We start from the raw sequence: 19,048 nt of genomic DNA on the forward strand, positions 1-19,048 counted from the left end.
ATCTCATTAGTCAAATATTTGCTTCGCCACAAAGTAGTAAACTCACTGTATGCGAGTTGAAATTGGGGACTAAATATCTATTTCACTCCCCAAAAAATGACAACACTTCATAACTTTAATATTGTGTTTTCTGTGTATATTCTTTCTATTACCATAATCAATAAACAACCATAAAAATGACAAGTTACACAGCAGGGGATCCAATAGTCGTTTCTGACCAGACAGTAAAAAAAGAAGAATTGCATTCTTGAATCTGGCCTACTTGTGGTTACTTTACAAGTACAAGTAATAATATCTCTGTTGCCTCTGGTATATAAATCACTCTTGTATAAAAGTTGTTCATTTCCCCGTGAGGCCGTCCAGAGGAAGCATGACATCTGCTCAACATCCTCCATTGACGGACACGTAAGATTTGGGTCAGTGTCACTCACGAATATCAATATGTCGGTCACGTATTGCATCTGCATCCACAACCCTCGACAACTATGCGCACTGATTCATTTTCTTTCTGGGTTGTAAAGACGAGGGGGGAGGGGGAAATCAATCATCAAATTAAGACCAAACAAAAAGGAGGAAAAAAAATCATTTGCCATTTGTCAGCCAAGCTCTCAGTAGATTAAGATTAGAAAAGCAAGTGACTGAGAAGCATCATGCAGCATAAGAGATATGTTGGCAAACTAGGCTTGGCAGTCTTCATACATTAATAACTTTGTGGGTATTTGGGGGAAGATGAAGAGCCTCTTTAGTTTTCTTGTGCAACAACATTATTGTTTCATTGCACTCTTTTCAATTTGAGAGACACTGTCATATAATTAATCAGATACTAACTAATTGGGAGAAGATAAGAACGTTCCAACAATGTTCTTAGTTGGAGAAAAGGCATCTGATTATTAGGCGGGGTCGAGGGTAGGGGTGGGGTCGAGGGCAGTTTGACCACAGCTGCCGTGGAAACCAAACTCATAATGAGTGTGCTTCCGGGGAAGAAGAAGAATGCATCAACATTGGTGGGCCCTAGAGGAGACTGCAAAGCCTATCAAAAATGTATTAGTACCATTTTTGATAATTTTGGAGAATAAAAAGAACCAAAAAAATGGCCGTCTCCAATTGGTTTGCTGCTGCTTGAAAATCATAACCGTAATCATAGTGAGTAGAAAAGAAAGGGTGGGAGGATCAGCCTTAGTGTTTAAACGGAGTCTCACCTGGAATGACAGAGATAGTTTTCAATGCTCGGAGAACTCTGAACGTTCTCAGCGCAGATACATTGCCCAGGTCCACAAACTCTGTTATATATCTGGAACAGGGGAAGGATCACACACAGAACACACACGATGACCAAAACCAAACACGGCAAGAGCACAACACCAGCGCACCAGGAGGAAGAACGACGTCACTCACAGAGCCTGTCCACGGAGGAGAAGGGTGGAAGGTAAAGAAAGAAAGGAGGACACATACACCTAACACCGACCCCGCCCACCCGCGCCCCCCTTCAGCCACCACCCTGCCCAATCCTGTCTTACCTGGAATGACAGAAATAGTTTTCAATGCCCTCAACACCCTGAACGTGCGCAGAGCTGAGACATTGCCTAGGTTTACAAACTCTGTTATATACCTGCAGGATCAAACCACAGTTACAACAGCGGGTTATTTTCATGTGCACACATGAGCACGGGGAAAGGGTACAGGTGATAGGATCGACAGCAATACAGTGGTACGTCCACTTACGAGTATTTCGAGATACGAGCAATCGCTGGGCCAACTTTTTGTCTTGAGTTTGGGCTATGAGCTACAGCTGCAGTGGCAGCCAACCGCTCAACAAGCAGCAGTTGGGCAGGTATTAAACAATTATTAAAAATACTTTCTTTAAATATAAACATAAAACATCCAGAAATATATGTTGTTTAAGCACATTAAAGTTGTCTGACTAAAGTCCATTAGCGTATTGCTAACACGCAAAGCAAAACACCACAGCTGGGCTGTATTTTTAAACAACTTGAAAAACGAGCAGTACGAAGACATGCAGACAGAACACACCACAATTCTCACAGGCATATATTCTTTATCCTCAGTGGGAAAAAAAGAATATTATTGCGCCATATTAGCTATGGTCTTCTTCTGTGTCTCATCATCAAATTTGTGTTGGTGTTTTTTTAAGGCGCTAGAATGGATAAATGGCATTTCCGTTTGTTTCAAATTGGGAAAATGATTTGAGCTACAAGCGTGATCATGAAACAAATTAAACTCGTAAGTCAAGGCACCACTGTATATAGGTTTTACAAAAAACAAAGCACCACAATGTGTCCCACCAGACATGACTCCAATTGACCTTTCGCCAACACCCACCTCCCCCTGGCGACTGTTGCTAGGTCGTTTTCAATGACACACTCCCACACTGGAGAAATATTACCTAATTTTCGGATGAGAACATTTTAGCAGCATGCCTTTGAATGTTTGAAGCCAACACGGCTGGCTCAGCAAAAGTAAGCATCGCCTCCAACACTGCTCCTGTTACTTTAGTCATTACACTCATTCAAAAGCAAGAATCAATAAAGCAATTCAATAGACTAAAACGAATATTGCAACAAGGAGTACTTAACTACCTTATGATAAGAAAATCATCTTAGCTAAGCACATAGTAATTAATCTTAATGTTTGGAGCATAACATATAAGAACCCTGACATTATTTGCACACAGCACATTTAGGTACACAACAAATATTTTGTAATATTTACTGTTATAGTGCAGGTTCCCCAAGCATATCCTTTAACAAGACTTACCTTTTAAAAAGAAAAAAAACATATATTGGAGAGAGATACGTTGGCCCACTGTTCTATGCTGCATTGTGATGGGCCTGCCTACATAAAACTTTGTTTGTGCGCACAAAAAAACAAATGATGGGCATGGCGGACATACAAACAATATACACTTACTGTTTCATCAGATCTTATTTTCAAAATAGAGTCAGTAGTAGTCATAATCTTCATATTTCATTGAAACTTGAAGGGGAGTTTGCAATTCAAAAAAAAAAAAATCACACCTGTCATTATAAGCTGACAGTAGTACAAGAGGCAAATGAACTGTGGGAAAAAAACAGCCATCCTTGGCCTCATTGTACCTGAAATTATGGAATTCCCACCTATTGGGAAAAAAAAACATCCTTTGTTTGCCATCAACAGGGCATAAGACGGTAACTGAAACGAAGGGATCGCACAGATCCCCCGACGGAAAAAGGGTGATTGTATTAGTTGTCTTTCGAGGTCATGGCACATAACAGACTTAAATGATTGGTTGAAAGTTGGTCTCCAACTGATTTTTCCAGTCAACTTCACATTATTCTTTTTTGGAAGTCTGCTCACAATTCTTTAGAAACTTACTTTGTGTGCCTCAGCCTCGTGTCAGACTCGAAATGTGTTACTTCTTGCGCCACATCGGTGTGCATCTCATGTGCTGTATTTAAAGGGAATTTAAGGAGCCACTTCCATTGGCGCCGAATCATTTTATAAATGTGTGTCCGTGAAAAAAATACCAACACTCGGTCTAACGTGTCTACGAAGAGTTAGTTTGCCAAGTAGCAGCCATGGCTAACATTGGCTTGTTGTCCAAGCTAAAGTTAAGGTAGTAATGCTTAGTATTGCTATGTGGTTGAAGCTGAAAATAACTTCTTTGTGGCTATTTGTTATTTTCATAATCGCAGGTCCTACTGAATGGTCATGTTTGAGAATTGCGCTTGTGCACGTTAGTGAGGGGCGTGGCTTAGAGACTCGGCGGAGTGAGGCCATATTCAAATCTCGCGAGCAGTTTTAACGTAGCAAACTCCCCCTTTAAAGCAACATTTTAGAAAGTGTCCCATTTTAGTTCAAAGCTAAGTGACGATGACATCATTCATTGCGTTAAGTCTGAAAACAACACATCCAACATTGTTATGGACAAACTACAATGTGAGGTATAGTAGAATACTGGCCAGGGAAGAAGAGGCGCAATAAGGGGTGACAAAAAAAGAAATGTGAGGATCTGAGGTGTCACGGTGAGTCGAGTGGAAATCTTCAAGTTCCAAAGAGAAATGCCAGAGATGATTCTCAGTAACAATGGCGGAAAAACAGAAGATGAGTTGTCAGTCAGGACATACTGCACAGTGGTACCTTGAAGTTGAAACTCCCCAAAACATTTGGAACCATCATTGTTCGTGACATCATCACATGGCATCAGCTATCTGCATGCCTTTCTGTACCTCATTTGAGCCAGGATCAAAGCAGTAACTCAAAGCAGTTGTGAGCTTTGCACACTTAACACAAGGATGAGGACTATAAAGAGAAGACTATGATGTTGACGCTGCAATCTGGAATGAATCGTCACAAATATAATTGCTGTCAAATGGAAATTGAATTTGAAAATACACAAATTGGAAATCATTTCGGAAGGGATTGTGATCAAACTTCAAAGTACCACTTTACATTCTCCATCCACACTTCTCAACACCACCGATTGCTTCTTCCGATAGAAATCTCCTACAAGTGCTTCTCCTTAAGACTTCTGGAGAGAAATACTTACGCCATGGAGATGACCATGAAGTCCAGCCAGTTCCATGGGTCTCGGAGGAATGTAAAGCCATCTATACAGAATCCTCGGGCTGTGATTTTTACAAGAGACTCAAATGTATAAATTCCCGTGAATGTGTACCTGAAAGACAAGGGTATCAACATATCAGCAAATAATAGTCAAGCGAAGATAACACACGCAAAGCATATAGTAGCGCAAGACTGGAGGCGCAAAATTCAAACAGGATCATTTTGAGAGAGAATAATGAAAGATGTACTTACTCTACTTGTTTTGACCACTCGGGAGGATCACTAAAGGTCATGAATATACAGTTGGTCAAAATAGTACACATAATGATCATGCTGAAAAGAGTGAGCGTGAGGTCAAGGAGGGACAACGGCAATTGAAGGAGGCAATGACAAACATAATAAAATGTATCATTAACATTCTGTTATTATTTAGATTTTTTTTGAGTCATTCAGAAGCTCATTTGCCCACTGATCACGACACAAAATAAAATCATACATTGACTAGCTTGACTGAATAACAGATGAGCTTCCATTTGTGTTATATTCTTTCACGTTTCACCTTGAATATGGAAATTCTTTCATTCAATTTCATCCATACATACTATTATGTTGATCAAGAAATGTAAAAATGGGCAAGTATATAAAAGTAAATCTATACAAATAAGTCTTAACCTTGATTATACACATGGGAATAATCAAGCCGATTTTAAGAAGAACCAATTTAAGCCCAAAAGTCTGTGTGCTGCACATGAGTTCATGAGTATTTGGGTTACGAAAAAGAATAATTTTTAACAGCACTCAAACATGTCATGCCTACAGATGCAAGTAATCTTAAAGGATGTTCGGCTTCCACATCATTACTACAACCTGAAGTCAGCAAAATGACTTGCATGCTCCTACTGGGAGGAAGCTGTCTGTTATTCAGTCCACTTTGCACTGTTTATTCCTCACGTGAAACATCCACAGACTCTGAGGGCAAATCATCATGAATAATACACATAAGCAGGCTTTGCATTTAAGACAGCATATAAAAGGATATGAATGTATCAAAATTTTAATAGCTATTTGCCTAACCAGATTAAAAGGACTTATGAAGTACAAGGCAGGTGTGGCACTGAAACGGAAGATTGTCTTCCCCCTATTTAGCACTATAAATGTCTGCGGAGAGAAGAACAGAGGGAGAGAAAATATGTATCAGTAAACAGAACAGTTGGTTTGAAGAGCAACTTCAAATGCAGAGACCAACACAATGTAGTATACCAAGCGCAATTTCTAATGCATTGGAATACACATGAACGCACAATTAAAGTTGCACTTAATATCGTATTTTGCATAGATGTGATCTTAAGTTGAAAATGTGAACATGTGCATAAAACCATAACGCGTGACAATAAAGCCAATGCGCACAAACAATATGAGCTACTGCAGAAATAGCCAGGATGCTCTGTCATTTTTTTTTAAATTTGACTGGGTTCCTTAATTGTTCGAACTGGTAACAGGATTGAAAAAAAACACAATGAGGAGGAAGAAAACTAAAGACTGATGTGACTTTTATTTTCTTTCTTAAATTAGTATCCCCCACGACCCTAGTGAGGAGAAGCGGTATAGATAATGGATGGATGGATGGAAATTAGTATCCTTGTTAAAGAACTGTTTTTTTTATTTTCATTATTACACAGAACAAATATTTTGTCATTAGCTGGATTTTTGACCGAAGTTTTGTTTTATTTTCTACCCTTACAGAGGAGGTAAAATCTAAATTAGAGCTGCAAAATATATTTTTAAAAAATTGTGATAATGGCACAGGCAGTCCAGTAGCCGAAAGACTGGTATAGTATGCTTTCATCTAATCAAATGCACATGGCCATCCATTAGAATTACTGTATGGGCATTAATAACATCAAATATTTTTTATAAGGATACATTCATTTCTTTCATTCAATAATAAAGATGTTATTTCTTTAGGTCCATTTTATTTATCGCAATAATATCAATATTGCAATATGACACACCCATATCGAAAAATAAAGTTTTTCCAATATTGTGCAGGCTTACTTTACAATTATTAGCGTTATAATGAATGACTTTGAGTATCATTTCTGTATCTCCAGACCAGGCTGACCGTCCACTTTTTTTGAAAATCCAAATATGGTCACCTGGCATTATTAGTATATTGTCTATTAATGCAGCATAGCTGTTTAATCACAAATTGTCCCTTTCCCACTGAATACATCATAGAAATATGTATGTGAGTGTGGGTGTGTGTTTCTGAGGACCAGTAAGTGTGTTTCCTGTTTAGCCGCCATTCACTCTTCTTGCTTTTTGAGTAACCAAAAGAAGCTGGCAAGCCTCTTCCTGTGGATAACCTCATAATTGTTTAAATAAAAGATGGCGAAGGGCATGAATGTTTAATGAGACACTGCATTTGCACAAGTGATATGGCTGAGCGTGCTTTAACGAGGTCTCCCTCGCTACATGAATCCCCCGGATGTGTGCGTGTGCGTGTGCGTGTGCGTGTGTGTGTGTCACATGACTCATGTCATCTGTGCAATCGCAGCCCAAACCAAGCAAAGTGTACACAAAGCAAACCAGTACATCAACATCTCAAGATCAAATATGGAGCATCTTAATTGTGGTCACGTGACCCTTGTTCATATGCATTTGATTGACATTTAGAGGTGGTCCAATTAGGCCAATGAAATGTTCCTTTCCCTCGTTTATCATCATCAGTGCAGTGTAAGCAGCCCAAATGCACTTCAGCTTCTGCCAGCAGTGAAGGATCTCGCAATATACTCTTCGAATGTGCAATTGCTTTTTTTGTTCTACATATATGGTGAAGAAATTATAGACACAGTTAACTAATGTAAAATGAAAATTTCCATTTGTTGTGAGGAGGTTGACATGAAAACAGTTAAAAAGGAGAATAGAGGGTGTCTCTTGAACACAAGATGACATTTGGAACCTGTCAGTCCAAATGGACAAATTCCCAATAAAAAAAAAAAAATAATCAAAATGATACCGGTGTTGGAAAATGACGATAAACATCACTTCACAAACTATTGGCCAATCTCTCCGCTCCAAATATTCTCCAAAATTCTTGAGAAACTATTTAACCTACAATTATGCAAACTTATAGAAAAACACAGATTACTCAGTGCTTGACAGCAAATCGCAGATTTGTGGCAATGTAGCCAGAATATTGTTGCGGTTTTCCTGGAGATTGCTCGTCGATCGTGTGCTTCTTTCTTCCGCCATGTAACTTAGTCTCATGTAAGTAATTCTGGTTTGAGTAATTTTGGTTATCCTTTCTTGTGCTGTTAGGACTTACTTTTGTTTTTTATAGTCACCTGTATTTCTCCCAATCGGGCTGACTTCTTTTGCTAGTTATTCACTGCGATTTCGTTACATTCATTTCCGTTTTGTGGTTTTTGTCACTTGTGTTAATTCCGTAGTCGCATCAGCTTTAGGCTGATGTAGTTCTTATTTTACGTACTTTGCATTTGCTCATGTTCTCGTATTCCTTAGGTTCGATAGAGTTTTGTCATCGCTCAGATTTGTGTTTGGCTCTGCTTTGGGGTTTCGTGGTACTGGGCACGCGGTCGAATAAAAATAAATCTCTTGGGGTAATTATTGATGACAGAATTAGTTGGAAATATCATATAAAACAGAGATGAACTAAACTATATAGAAGCATTTCTGTCCTGTTCAAAGTCAAATTCTTCCTGAATTATAAATCACGCTACATTCTTTATAAATGATTGATATTACCATATTTGTACAATATTGTTCAGCGATTAAGGGAAATGCATGCAAGAGTTCTTTACAACCGTTTTGCATTTTTGAAAACAAGCTAATAGAATAACACGTCACCTGTCATGAACAGACTAATAAATTATTCATACAGTCCACAATAATTACATGATTTGATTTAATTGAATTCAAAACTGTCCAACCAATCTACAAAGTTAGAAAAAATCTATTACTGGGAAATATACAGGCAATGTTTATTGATGTAGGTGTGCTATAAGTAAAGGGAACAACTCCATCCAACCATTATCCAAGCCGCTTGTCCTCACGAGGGTCATGGGCATGCTGGAGCCAATCTAACGGGTTGCCAGCCAGTCGCACGGCACATAAAGACGAAAAACCAACCGCTCTCACGCTCGCACCTTAGGGACAATTTAGAGTGTTCAATCAACCTACCATGCATGGCTTTGGAATGTGGCAGCAAACCGGACTACCGGGAGAAAAGCCACGCAGGCACGGCGAGAACATGCAAACTCCACAAAGGAAGGCCGGATTCCAGAATTGAACAATGCATCTCTGTGGCATACATCCTAATATTTGCTCCTAGCCCCTTTCAAGCATGTGAAACATGTGAAATTGTCTGCTTTCATTTTGTTATATTTTTCAGTTTTGTTTTTTTCTTTCTTGTCTGGTTTTGTATATACATTTGTGTGTGCGTTTGCGTGTGTGTGTGCGTGTAGGTGTGTGTGTATGTGTGTATATGTAAGTGTGTGAGTAGACACATACAATACAACAGTACAACTTTATTTATATTGCGCATTTCACAACAGCACAAACACATTCATATATATATATATATATATATATATATATATATATATATATAAAAGACAGTGTCAAACATCATTTCATGCGTCCCATGAAAGCAAATAATGTGCAGCGTCTCCATATTCCAAGCTAAAATCTGTTTTTCGCATTGCGAGTAATTTGGTTCATTTTTGTTAGCAAACCCTTTTTTAAAACCAACTCTGAAAAGTGATTTTCATTGACTTTTGATTTTCAAAATCAGGTAGCCATGAATTTGCTGTGTACAGGTAATATGATGACGAGCCTGACCGTACCTATGATGCCTCTGTTGCCACAATTTTTTTTTAACGTGAAGTCACGTCAATGATCACTTTTAGCTTCGTCCCACAATTAGCTTTATATGCAAATCATTTATATGCTCCACTTTCTTGTCCTGTATGCTTCTTTTGAAAGGTGAATCAAAAGTTTAGATTCATTCATTGTTGTTGGATGGAGCAAATAAAAGTAACGTTAAAGAGATCATCCAGCCAGGATGCTCCATTTTCAATAACAAGCTCCATTTGTACATTCTTTTATCAGGAAAATGATTTCAGCTCGCATTTTGTTTTGGAGAAATCAGAGAATAAATTCCAATTTTAAATCAGGCCCCTAAAAAGAAGGACTACGTCCACTCGCCTCCCTCGATGTCTTGTTGAAGGCACTGTTCACAATTTGTCCATTCAAAGTCATTGTAAATGTGTTGCTACTAAATCAAAAATAATGGGACCAACCGGGCCCAAAATGTATGTGGACATCTCTACTTTGGCCCACTTCAACCTCTGAAAACTTCACAAAACAATTCGCCTTTCAATGGCTGACTTAAAAGAGAATGAGGGAATGAGCAGTTTCTGTCTTGTCAGTCCATGTATCATTCGTTCATTCGCTTTTCAAAACAAAATAGAAAGTGAAAATTAAACATTTTCAATGCACTTATTTTAGTTGCATTGTAGTTACATTTCTTGATGTTTGCAACAAAACAAACCACATGAAAATCGTTTACATATTCAGCAAGTTATTATGTTTTAAAGTTCCCGTCAGTCAGGTGAAAGCTCTCTACTAGTTCAACTTTAGATACGGGTCACATAATTTGCAGCAGATGACAATATCTGACGTGCATTATTTGTTTCTTTTTTTCCATTTGTGCACAAAATGGGAAATTAGAAAACGAGTCGTTGTCCTTTTTACATTTTGTTTTTTGGAATCAACATTGACAAAAGATCCTTTGGTTTTTTTTAACATCCCGTTTTGTTTTGAAAAGCAAATGAATATGACACAGATTCATGTGCCTCACCGTCTCTTTAGCTCACACAAACAAGCACAGGCGCATCGAGCGCAAACGTGCACACACAGCTACCATGTATGTATCAAGTCTTCTCCCCACTCTGTAACGCATGATTTAAGTGCTGCAAAGCTGCTGAAAATTTCATAACAGGGCGCCGGGTAAAATGGCGAGTGAGTGAAGCAGGCAGGCAGGCGGCAACTGTGGCGGCGGCAGCAGCAGGCCAAGGAGGCAGCCAGCCAGAAGATGACGAGAGGCAAAGGAGAGGGTGGGAGCAGCGAAAAGAGGCGGCCGCCATTAAGCGCACGGCTGCATCATCTACATTTGGACGGCTCGTGGTGAATATTCAATGAACCCTCGTCACCCGCCCTCTTATCGGTTTATAGATTGCATGGCGCCACAAACACAGTGCTCCAAATAATTACGTAAGCAAGAATCTGTATTTCAGCCACCCCAACCAATCTCAAATAGCGAAATGTTTGCCATGGCGTCAGAAATACATGAAGACTCATTTTCAGAGCGTTTTATTTACTGATGATTGCCATGCTTCTTTGGATGGGTCAGAAAAGTGGAATAATGGCTGGTTGATTGCCAGCCACCAAGTCCCAATAAGGGTGCAACATCAGCCCTGAATGATATTTTGGGCAGGCATGACTGGAAGTGCGATGATGGTCCCCTTTTAGATACCTGAAGGCGTCAAAAGAACTCCTTCGCACTCTAAAAACACTTAAAAAACAAACGTCAAAAATACCCCAATTTGGGTCAAACACGGACTGATCCACTAATTGGGTTAATTTCTTCTTCTTTGGTTGTTTTGTACAACAGTACTCATTTTGGCGTATTTTTTGCAGAAAACAACCCCCAAAATGGGTCAAATTGACCCAAAGTAGTGGATTGGCCCGTTTTTTACTCAAATTGGGTTATTTTTGACCAAACTATTTTTAGAGAGCGGAAAATGTAGTGCCTAATTTATCATTTCCTACCACGATATAAAAGTGGAAGAGAGCTTTCTGAAGCAAATTATCATGGAAGTACAGGATATACACTGCGCAACACGCACGTGCACTGTCAGGTGCTCAAGTCAAAGGAAATCACCCCCATCGCCAAATGCATTCATATAGTTAAGAAACTACAAACAAAGGAAGTGAATGGAAGCTACAGCGGTATAAAATGGCAGGTTTTCGTCATATACAAAAAGGGGACACGATAAATACATTGTATTTTTTTTTTAATTCTATTAGTCAAATGTTTAAATGGCCACCAGGACTCAGCATGCACCGGCCACCATTTAAAGTACATCTCATTCACCACAAACAAATTTCCATTTTTTTTTTGCAGTTCCATCTTACAACACAAGCCGTGGACGACAGCTTCTGCAACATTATAGAGATCTCATTGTTCATAGGTATTAGTTGGGAAAAGGGTACAAAAAGATTCCAAAGCATTAAATCTAGCAGGAACACAGTGAACACAAGGAAAATATGGCAGGGACAGCTCTAAGAACAGGACATCAGGTCGGAATCCAAGCCAGGCTACCAAAGACATTGTGAAATCACCTTTTGGCCGTAATTCTTAAATTTATTTTGGGTGCAAACACAGCACTGCTCATCAACAGAAGGACTCCAAAACGACTGTACAATGAATTAATTGAAGGAAATTCTAATTAGCAGTTCCAAATAGCAGTTCTTGTTAGCACCAGACACTCAGAGCCAAATTCATTTAAGGATTGTGTGGCTTTTGCGTGGTGCTAACGTTAAAAACAGTGTAAACAAAATGAATCTAATTCACAAAGCAAGCAAAGACAATATGCTGTTGGCATGTTGTTATGTCCACTGCCTATTAGGTTGTAGTATTGATTATTTGCCAAAATCTTTTGACGTTAACATCAACTGTTAAGGTATAAATGGTGACGTGAGAGTTTTGGTCAGGATACCAAAATTAAAAAATATTAACATTCTACTGCAAAACGTGTTTGTGGTCATGCTTTTTTTCTTCCGGCTTTAACATGAATATCATTAAGATTTTCACTGAAATAAATCTCGTGAGCTCTGTTGTCGATATGCCTCCCCTCCCTGTCGCTTCATTAAAAATGGCAATTTAAAGTCAACAAACTAGACAAGGCTTTGAATCCCAGATTTTATTATTATTATTTTTTTAAATTATGTGCTAACCATTACCAAACCAGCTAGCAAGGTTTAGGGTGTTTTTCAGCAAGTGTGGTCCAATCGCATGGTCGAACGCCAGTGGTGTTTCATCAGGACCTTCAGTCCTTCTGTGCAGGCCTTAACTTGTCAAAAGCACAGACCTGTATTTAAAAAGTTGGAATTTTTAAAAAAAATATTATATCAATTTATTTACAACAATCTTTCATCTTCATTCAATATCATGTGTCATGATAGCGCATCTTAAGGTCATTTGTGCATTATCCTTATTAACTTATTAGCATATTTCAGCTTGTATGTGTTGCTATATCGTCCGTGATATATATAAATTGACCTGCTGGCGTCGCTGCGTCCTCGCTGTGCCCGCCAGTCAGGGGAACGCGTTGACAAAAACGTATCGCAAAAAAGAAAAACAACTTTGACCTGATCTAACGTCAAAGCAGCATCACCAATGGCCAATGACACTAGGTACACACTACCGCACATTCAGCACTCATGGCCTTCGTGCAAGCTTGGCGTGAGGCATTTTCTGTCCTCATATTGGTTGAGCTAAATAGTCTTGCGATGAGCGCAATCGGTTACAAAGGAGGATGAATGTCAGATCATTTTTATTAGTTCTTCAACCCATAAAATGATGTATAGTGCTTTTCCTGAGCAGACAGCTAGCATATAGGCAGAGACAAAGAAATGTAAAGAATCTCAGAATCTATGGTGAGTAATTCATTTAAAAATGTATGATTTGGCCACGCTACAAAATGCTGCCACCAAACTGTTGACACTTCTACTCTCTTTCCATGTTTGACAACGTAAAGAACTATCAAGCACGTTAAACAATTTGGTCATTAATTAAATTGACACAACGGCTCTGGTGTAATATGAAAACACAGGCAAGAACATCGACCCGCTTTCACTTGACCGAAACAAGGTAGCTTTTTGTTCCTTTACAATCACATATACTCATCATTCCCTTTAAGTAGGCTGACTGTAAGAGGTTCTTGAGGCAATTTGTAAGCGTAATCCAAAGAGAAATGACCTTAAAAATGAACCCTCAGCACTCGTTCCCAATGCAAAGGCACATCTCGACAGGAGCAGCTCAGCTGAAAACGTCATTTTACAGCCATGGGGAGATGTTGACAAGGTCACCCAGACCAGCCAGTCCAAATCTATCGTCATATGGAACAATGAGTCACAGCCTCTGACCTAAAGCTGTGAAAGCCCCAAGAGCTCCTCGTAACACCATTAAATCCTGAAATCAACCCTGCATGGCAGCCAGTGCAAAATAGAACACATGACAGCCTAACACCATGACGTGCCCTGACGTCATTGCGATGAATGATGGCCGCATCCACCAGTCATCACAGCAACATGCTTGCTGCAAAGAAGATAACAGAAGGGACAACAATGGAGGACGTGCAGCTCGTTTGTGTTCCTTCTTATAAACATTGTTAATCAATTAATCGATGTGTTTATATTTTAAAAGAGAAAAATATTTTTGCAAATTTGTCACGTTGAGAAGAATAAGGTTGCCCAGAGGAGGTGTTATGTAGCGTGGCAATATCTCATCTTCGCTTAGCTTATCTTAGGTTATTTTAGCATCGCTGATGTTATGTTGAGAGTAAATCAAGAGCCCAGACGTGAACTTCATTTGGCCTCAACTGCTTCGCTTAGAGATGGAATGAAAATCACTTCCACTCAATGGATGATCAATTGTATCCATCCTTCCATTTCGTCGAAAATGCCGTATAACTAATTCAGAGATAACTGAGCTAGTGGTGTCCCACTAGCTCACATAACCTGAAAAACTCACCAAGTGTAAATAGATCCTTGCAAACTGCGACCATGAAACATGTTGGGCCCACTCCTTTCTAAAATCCGTCCCACCAAGCATTTCCATTATTAATGTAGCCATTTTTACCTAAAAACTTTCTTATTAAATAATTATGTAAATAATTTTTTGTAATAACATATAATAAGTCAAATAAACAATTTACATTTAATTTCCAACCGTTCTCATTAGGCCTATTCCTTGTGTCCTTGTGAGTGTTTTGTCCACATGTTTCCAGATGTCTCGCCTTTTTGCTGAGTGTTTTGTTACTTCAGTTGACTTTTAGTGCTTCTTTGCTACTTTGAATCTTGATTATGAATGTATTTGGTTCATTTAGTATTTGGATTCTTCCCTTTGACCACATTCCTGACATATTCTGTCAGGGATGCATGTAGACAGAGGAAAGAAATTGGAAGAACGGATGGACCAGATACAGGAATTCAAGGCAGAATGAATTTCACAAACCAAAAAAAAAATGTTTCAAAAAGACAATGCTTAAACTCACTTTCTGAGAATTCAGGTAGTACGGGTCCAGATCCTCCAATGGTACCGCCACCATTCCCTTTGGGATGTCCCCATAAATGTAGGGCAGGCTCTTGCCAGCCTCCAGGTCACTGTTGGGCTTGGGTTTGTTCTCATCATCGTCATCACGGTAACTGCTGTCCTGCTTGGGCGGCTTCTTGCTCTTCTCCTCATTGATGCGCAGCTCAAGGGCCGCCAATGATTCCACATTAAATCTCTTGAAGCTGTCAGGTCCTGGCGGTGCGATAAGGGGTGCAGCCATGTTTTCATCCTGCAACTACGTGGTCTTTAGGTTGTGACCATCCAAGGTGGCAGATCTGAGGGAAGAAGGAGCAGAGGGCAAATCAACGTTGTTTCTGTACTTCACCATCGGTGAGATGAGCTCCCCAAAAAAATTAATAAAAGGGTTTAGTATTTTCTCTTTGTAAAATAAACTTTGACACCAAAACGCACATTTGAACAATCTGAAGAAGCAATTCCCAAAACATAATGCTAGGTTAAGTGAAGACCCTAAATTATCCGTAGGTGTGAATGTGAGGAGTCTGAATGGTTGTGTCAACTATATATGCACCAGCTTTGGGTGTATTCCGCCTCTCCCCCAAATTCAGCCGGGAAAAGCTCTAACACACCCACAAACCTAGTGAGAATATGTGGTACAGAGAATAGGGCAAAAATATGGATAAACCACTGGTGTGACACGATATGATGATGACAGAGAATATAAAGATATTAAGATATAGGACAACTGGATGGTTTGCCATGATCCACTTTGGTTAAGAAAAACAAATCTGAAAAATGATACAACAATAAAGGTAAGCGTGGTGTACAAAAAAGTATTTGAATTAAAAAATTAATTTTGATTTAATGGATACAAATGCAATAGAAAAAAAGCTCATGATACTGCATAAAAACTCATGATATGAAGGAAAAACGCTGATACTGAAAGAAAAGAACAATTTTGTGTTTGACAAAGAAATAGGATTGGCCAGTCATTTTTATTATTACGCATTTATTATTACCATGCGTATTGGATTAATGCCCCAGAGTATCATGGTCCATGGAGTTCACAATGCTGTGTTTGGCTGAAGTGAGCAAAAAGTAAAGTTTTTTTGATGCAGTTGAAAAATATTTGCTGGTTTGACTGTGTATCAAGTCAATTAGTGGAGGAACCCAAAGGTTAGATTCCCCTTCATCTGGTGATTAGCGTGGGTCAATATAGGTGGCCAAAATATGAAAAATTCAAATTAAACTGCACTAATAAACTACCCGACGAAGGGTGCCGGAACTCCACAAATTGAAAACAATTTGTCCTTTTTAACAGATGTGCTCCTTTTAATATTGTGGCATGAAGATGACGATACTGTGACAATTTTAATATTGTGATATTGACATTTTTGTTGCATCCCTACCGCTTATCCTGTTCTTTGTAATGGGAAGCTGGAGCCTATCTCAGCTGACGTGAAACGTGAAAGTCAGATATCACCCTGGACTGCTTGCCAGCCAATCAAAGGGCACATATATAGACACACAAACATTCACACTCGCATTCACACCACAGATAATTTAGGGCTCATTTTCATAACAAGGTCAAATTCAGCGTGACTCTGCAAGGAGGCGGTTTAGACCAGGTGTTTGTAATTTTGCAGATGTATCACAAACCGGCTTATTTTAAAAAAGAGCGGTTTGCGCCGCTGTGGGTGTGAACACAGGCGCCTCCATTTGTCACTGTTCAAAAGCTTTTCTCCGTCCCTTTTACTGTGGCACACTCAATTGACACATGAGAAATCTCTTATGTGGAAAAGAAAACTGCAATCTGTGCAGGACCGGAGCATTTTCACATGGGGTGTGTGATACAACTGTTAGATGGGCACTTTACCCTATTTTTTTCCTTGTTTTACTGGCTTTGGACCTGGCGGGGATTTTTGTCTGTGATTGTTTTGGATTGCGGACCTTTTACAGTATCTCCCTCTGGCCACAGTGAGTGATCTGGATCATGTTAAATTTCTTGAAATTCAATGTTAAGAAAACAGAGGTGATGGTGTTTGGTCCCAGTGGCACTTTTATTTCCCATCCTGCTGACCTGGGCACCATGGCTCCTTACCTAAACACTCTCTAACAGTGATTTTAGATTGGACCGCCAAATTGGTGCTATTGTTGGATTCATTTTTTTTTCATAGGCAGACGGCTACAGTAAAGTATCTCCTTTCTCAATAGCACCTTAAAACAGTAATTCATGCCTTCGTCACATTTCAGTTGATTACTGTAAAGAAATTCATTTTGGAGTCAGCCAATCCACCATCAAGCGTCTCCACTTGGCCCAAAATGCTGCAGCTCACCTCTTGACTGATACTCGTAAGAGGGAGCATACTCCTACAGTGGCATCGATTCACTGGCTCCCTGAGCATTTTAGAGTTACTTTTAAGATTTTATTATTTGTTTTCAAATCTTAAATGGTCTCGCCCCACCTTTCCTCTCTGAGGTCCTCCACCCTAAGGCACCTGCCCAGCGCCTAAGGTCAATGGATCAGACGCTGTTAGAAGTACTCAGCGAAGGCTCAGAGGGGATCGAGCCTTTTCCGTTGCTGGTCGCTCTCTTTGGAATGACCTCCCGCTCAACGTTAGGAAAACCCCCTCGATTCCCATCTTTAAAACTTGTCTTAAAACTCATTTTTATTCTTTGGATTTTGACACATCGCGAGACTTGGTTTCTGGCTTTACAGTTTATGTGGTTTTTACGGTCTTCATTATTCATTTGTTTTATTGTTTGTTATATGACTTACTTTTGCTCCGTGTGCACTTTGCATACAGCGGTGGTTGTCTTAAAGTGCTTTAGAAATACAGTTGGGTTGAGTTAATCCAACGACCAGCTGCAGGGCCTATTACACCACAAGCTTCGACAGAGGCTCGCATTGAACCACCTGAACGTTATTCTTGGGAACCAACCAGGTAATGGTCAGGCGTTTCTGACGCACCAAACTCTATTTTTTTTCTTTTTTAACTACAGCCTTTTCTCTTTTCCAACAGGGCGCTTTCGCGTTGCCTTCATTGTTCCATTGCTTTCTGGCAGAGATATTCTTTGGGGAACTGCGCAGTGGGAGCGGTCCTCTGCTAACTGTGAATCTTTCCGCTCCTTTTCAGAAGCTTTGAAAAAGGTATTTGACCCAATTTCATGTGACACAGAAGCATCTCATAGACTTCAGCACAATTCGGTCATCGCCTCTCCATCCTTATAAAAATAATCATCCCCGTCGGTCCTTGCTTTTCACTACTCTGCCCCACCCTCCAAAAAAAGAAAAAAACAAAGAGAGGCAAATGGCAAAGGTTTCCTACTTCCTGTTTGAGCTTCCAGTTTTTTGTTTGCATGGTGTACCATTGACCATCGTTTCAGACAGAGGACCCCAATTTGTATAGCAGTTTTGGAGGAAGTTTTGCCGACTTTGTTTTTTTTTTTTCGTCAGCCTTTCCTCTGGTTTCCATCCCCAAACAAGTGGTCAATGTGAACAAGCCAATAAGGTTTTAGTGACCGGATTAGGGTTCCTGCGTGTCGACACTACTACTACTTGGACCAAGAATTTAGTCTCGGTTGAAAATGTTCATAATTCTCTCCCATTGTCACAGGTCCGCCTGTTTTCTTTGTAAACTATGGTCATCAACAACCAGTGCCAATCCTGCGAGATCAGGATGTACATGTTCCTTCTCCTCATGGTCTGGCCTGCAGATATCAAAGGGCTTGGAGGGGGGCACAAGTTGCCATGCTCAAGAAATCGGTTGTATGTCAAGCAGCCCAATCGTCATCGTAGGCCTGCACCTGGATACTCCGTGGGACAAAAGGTTTGGCTCTTCACTTCAAATCTGTCATTACACCTTGATCCTAGAAAATTGGCTCCTTGTTTTGTTGTACTCTTTCCCATAGAAGAAAATTGCCAATCCAGTTGCTGTCAGCCTTATGCTTCCAAGAGCTCTACGCATCCACCCAACTTTTCATACATTCTAAAGTCAAGCTGCTCAGAACTAGTATCCTGTAAATAAAGTAAGTAAATACAATAGGGTAGGGAGATCATTTGGACTGTTTTGGGAATGTGGGAGAAAACCAGCTTATCCAGAG

General features: G+C 39.7%; 1 protein-coding gene across 1 annotated transcript in view; it reads right to left on the reverse strand.

The window, feature by feature from the left end:
• scn8aa (sodium channel, voltage gated, type VIII, alpha subunit a) overlaps positions 1-19,048 on the reverse strand; it is a 71,378-nt gene that overhangs the window by 48,442 nt on the left and 3,888 nt on the right. Inside the window, exons 2-6 of the mRNA XM_088289982.1 lie at positions 14,928-15,261; positions 5,603-5,721; positions 4,816-4,905; positions 4,547-4,675; positions 1,200-1,291 (exon numbers count right to left, since the gene is read on the reverse strand). Coding sequence (XP_088146108.1) covers positions 1,200-1,291; positions 4,547-4,675; positions 4,816-4,905; positions 5,603-5,721; positions 14,928-15,206 — 709 coding nt within the window. The 5' untranslated portion in view covers positions 15,207-15,261. The remainder of the gene's footprint in view (positions 1-1,199; positions 1,292-4,546; positions 4,676-4,815; positions 4,906-5,602; positions 5,722-14,927; positions 15,262-19,048) is intronic.

The sequence above is a fragment of the Idiotropiscis lumnitzeri genome, chromosome 3, assembly GCF_059441095.1.
Source record: "Idiotropiscis lumnitzeri isolate Australia: NSW breed Sydney's pygmy pipehorse chromosome 3, RoL_Ilum_1.0, whole genome shotgun sequence".
NCBI lineage: Eukaryota > Metazoa > Chordata > Actinopteri > Syngnathiformes > Syngnathidae > Idiotropiscis > Idiotropiscis lumnitzeri.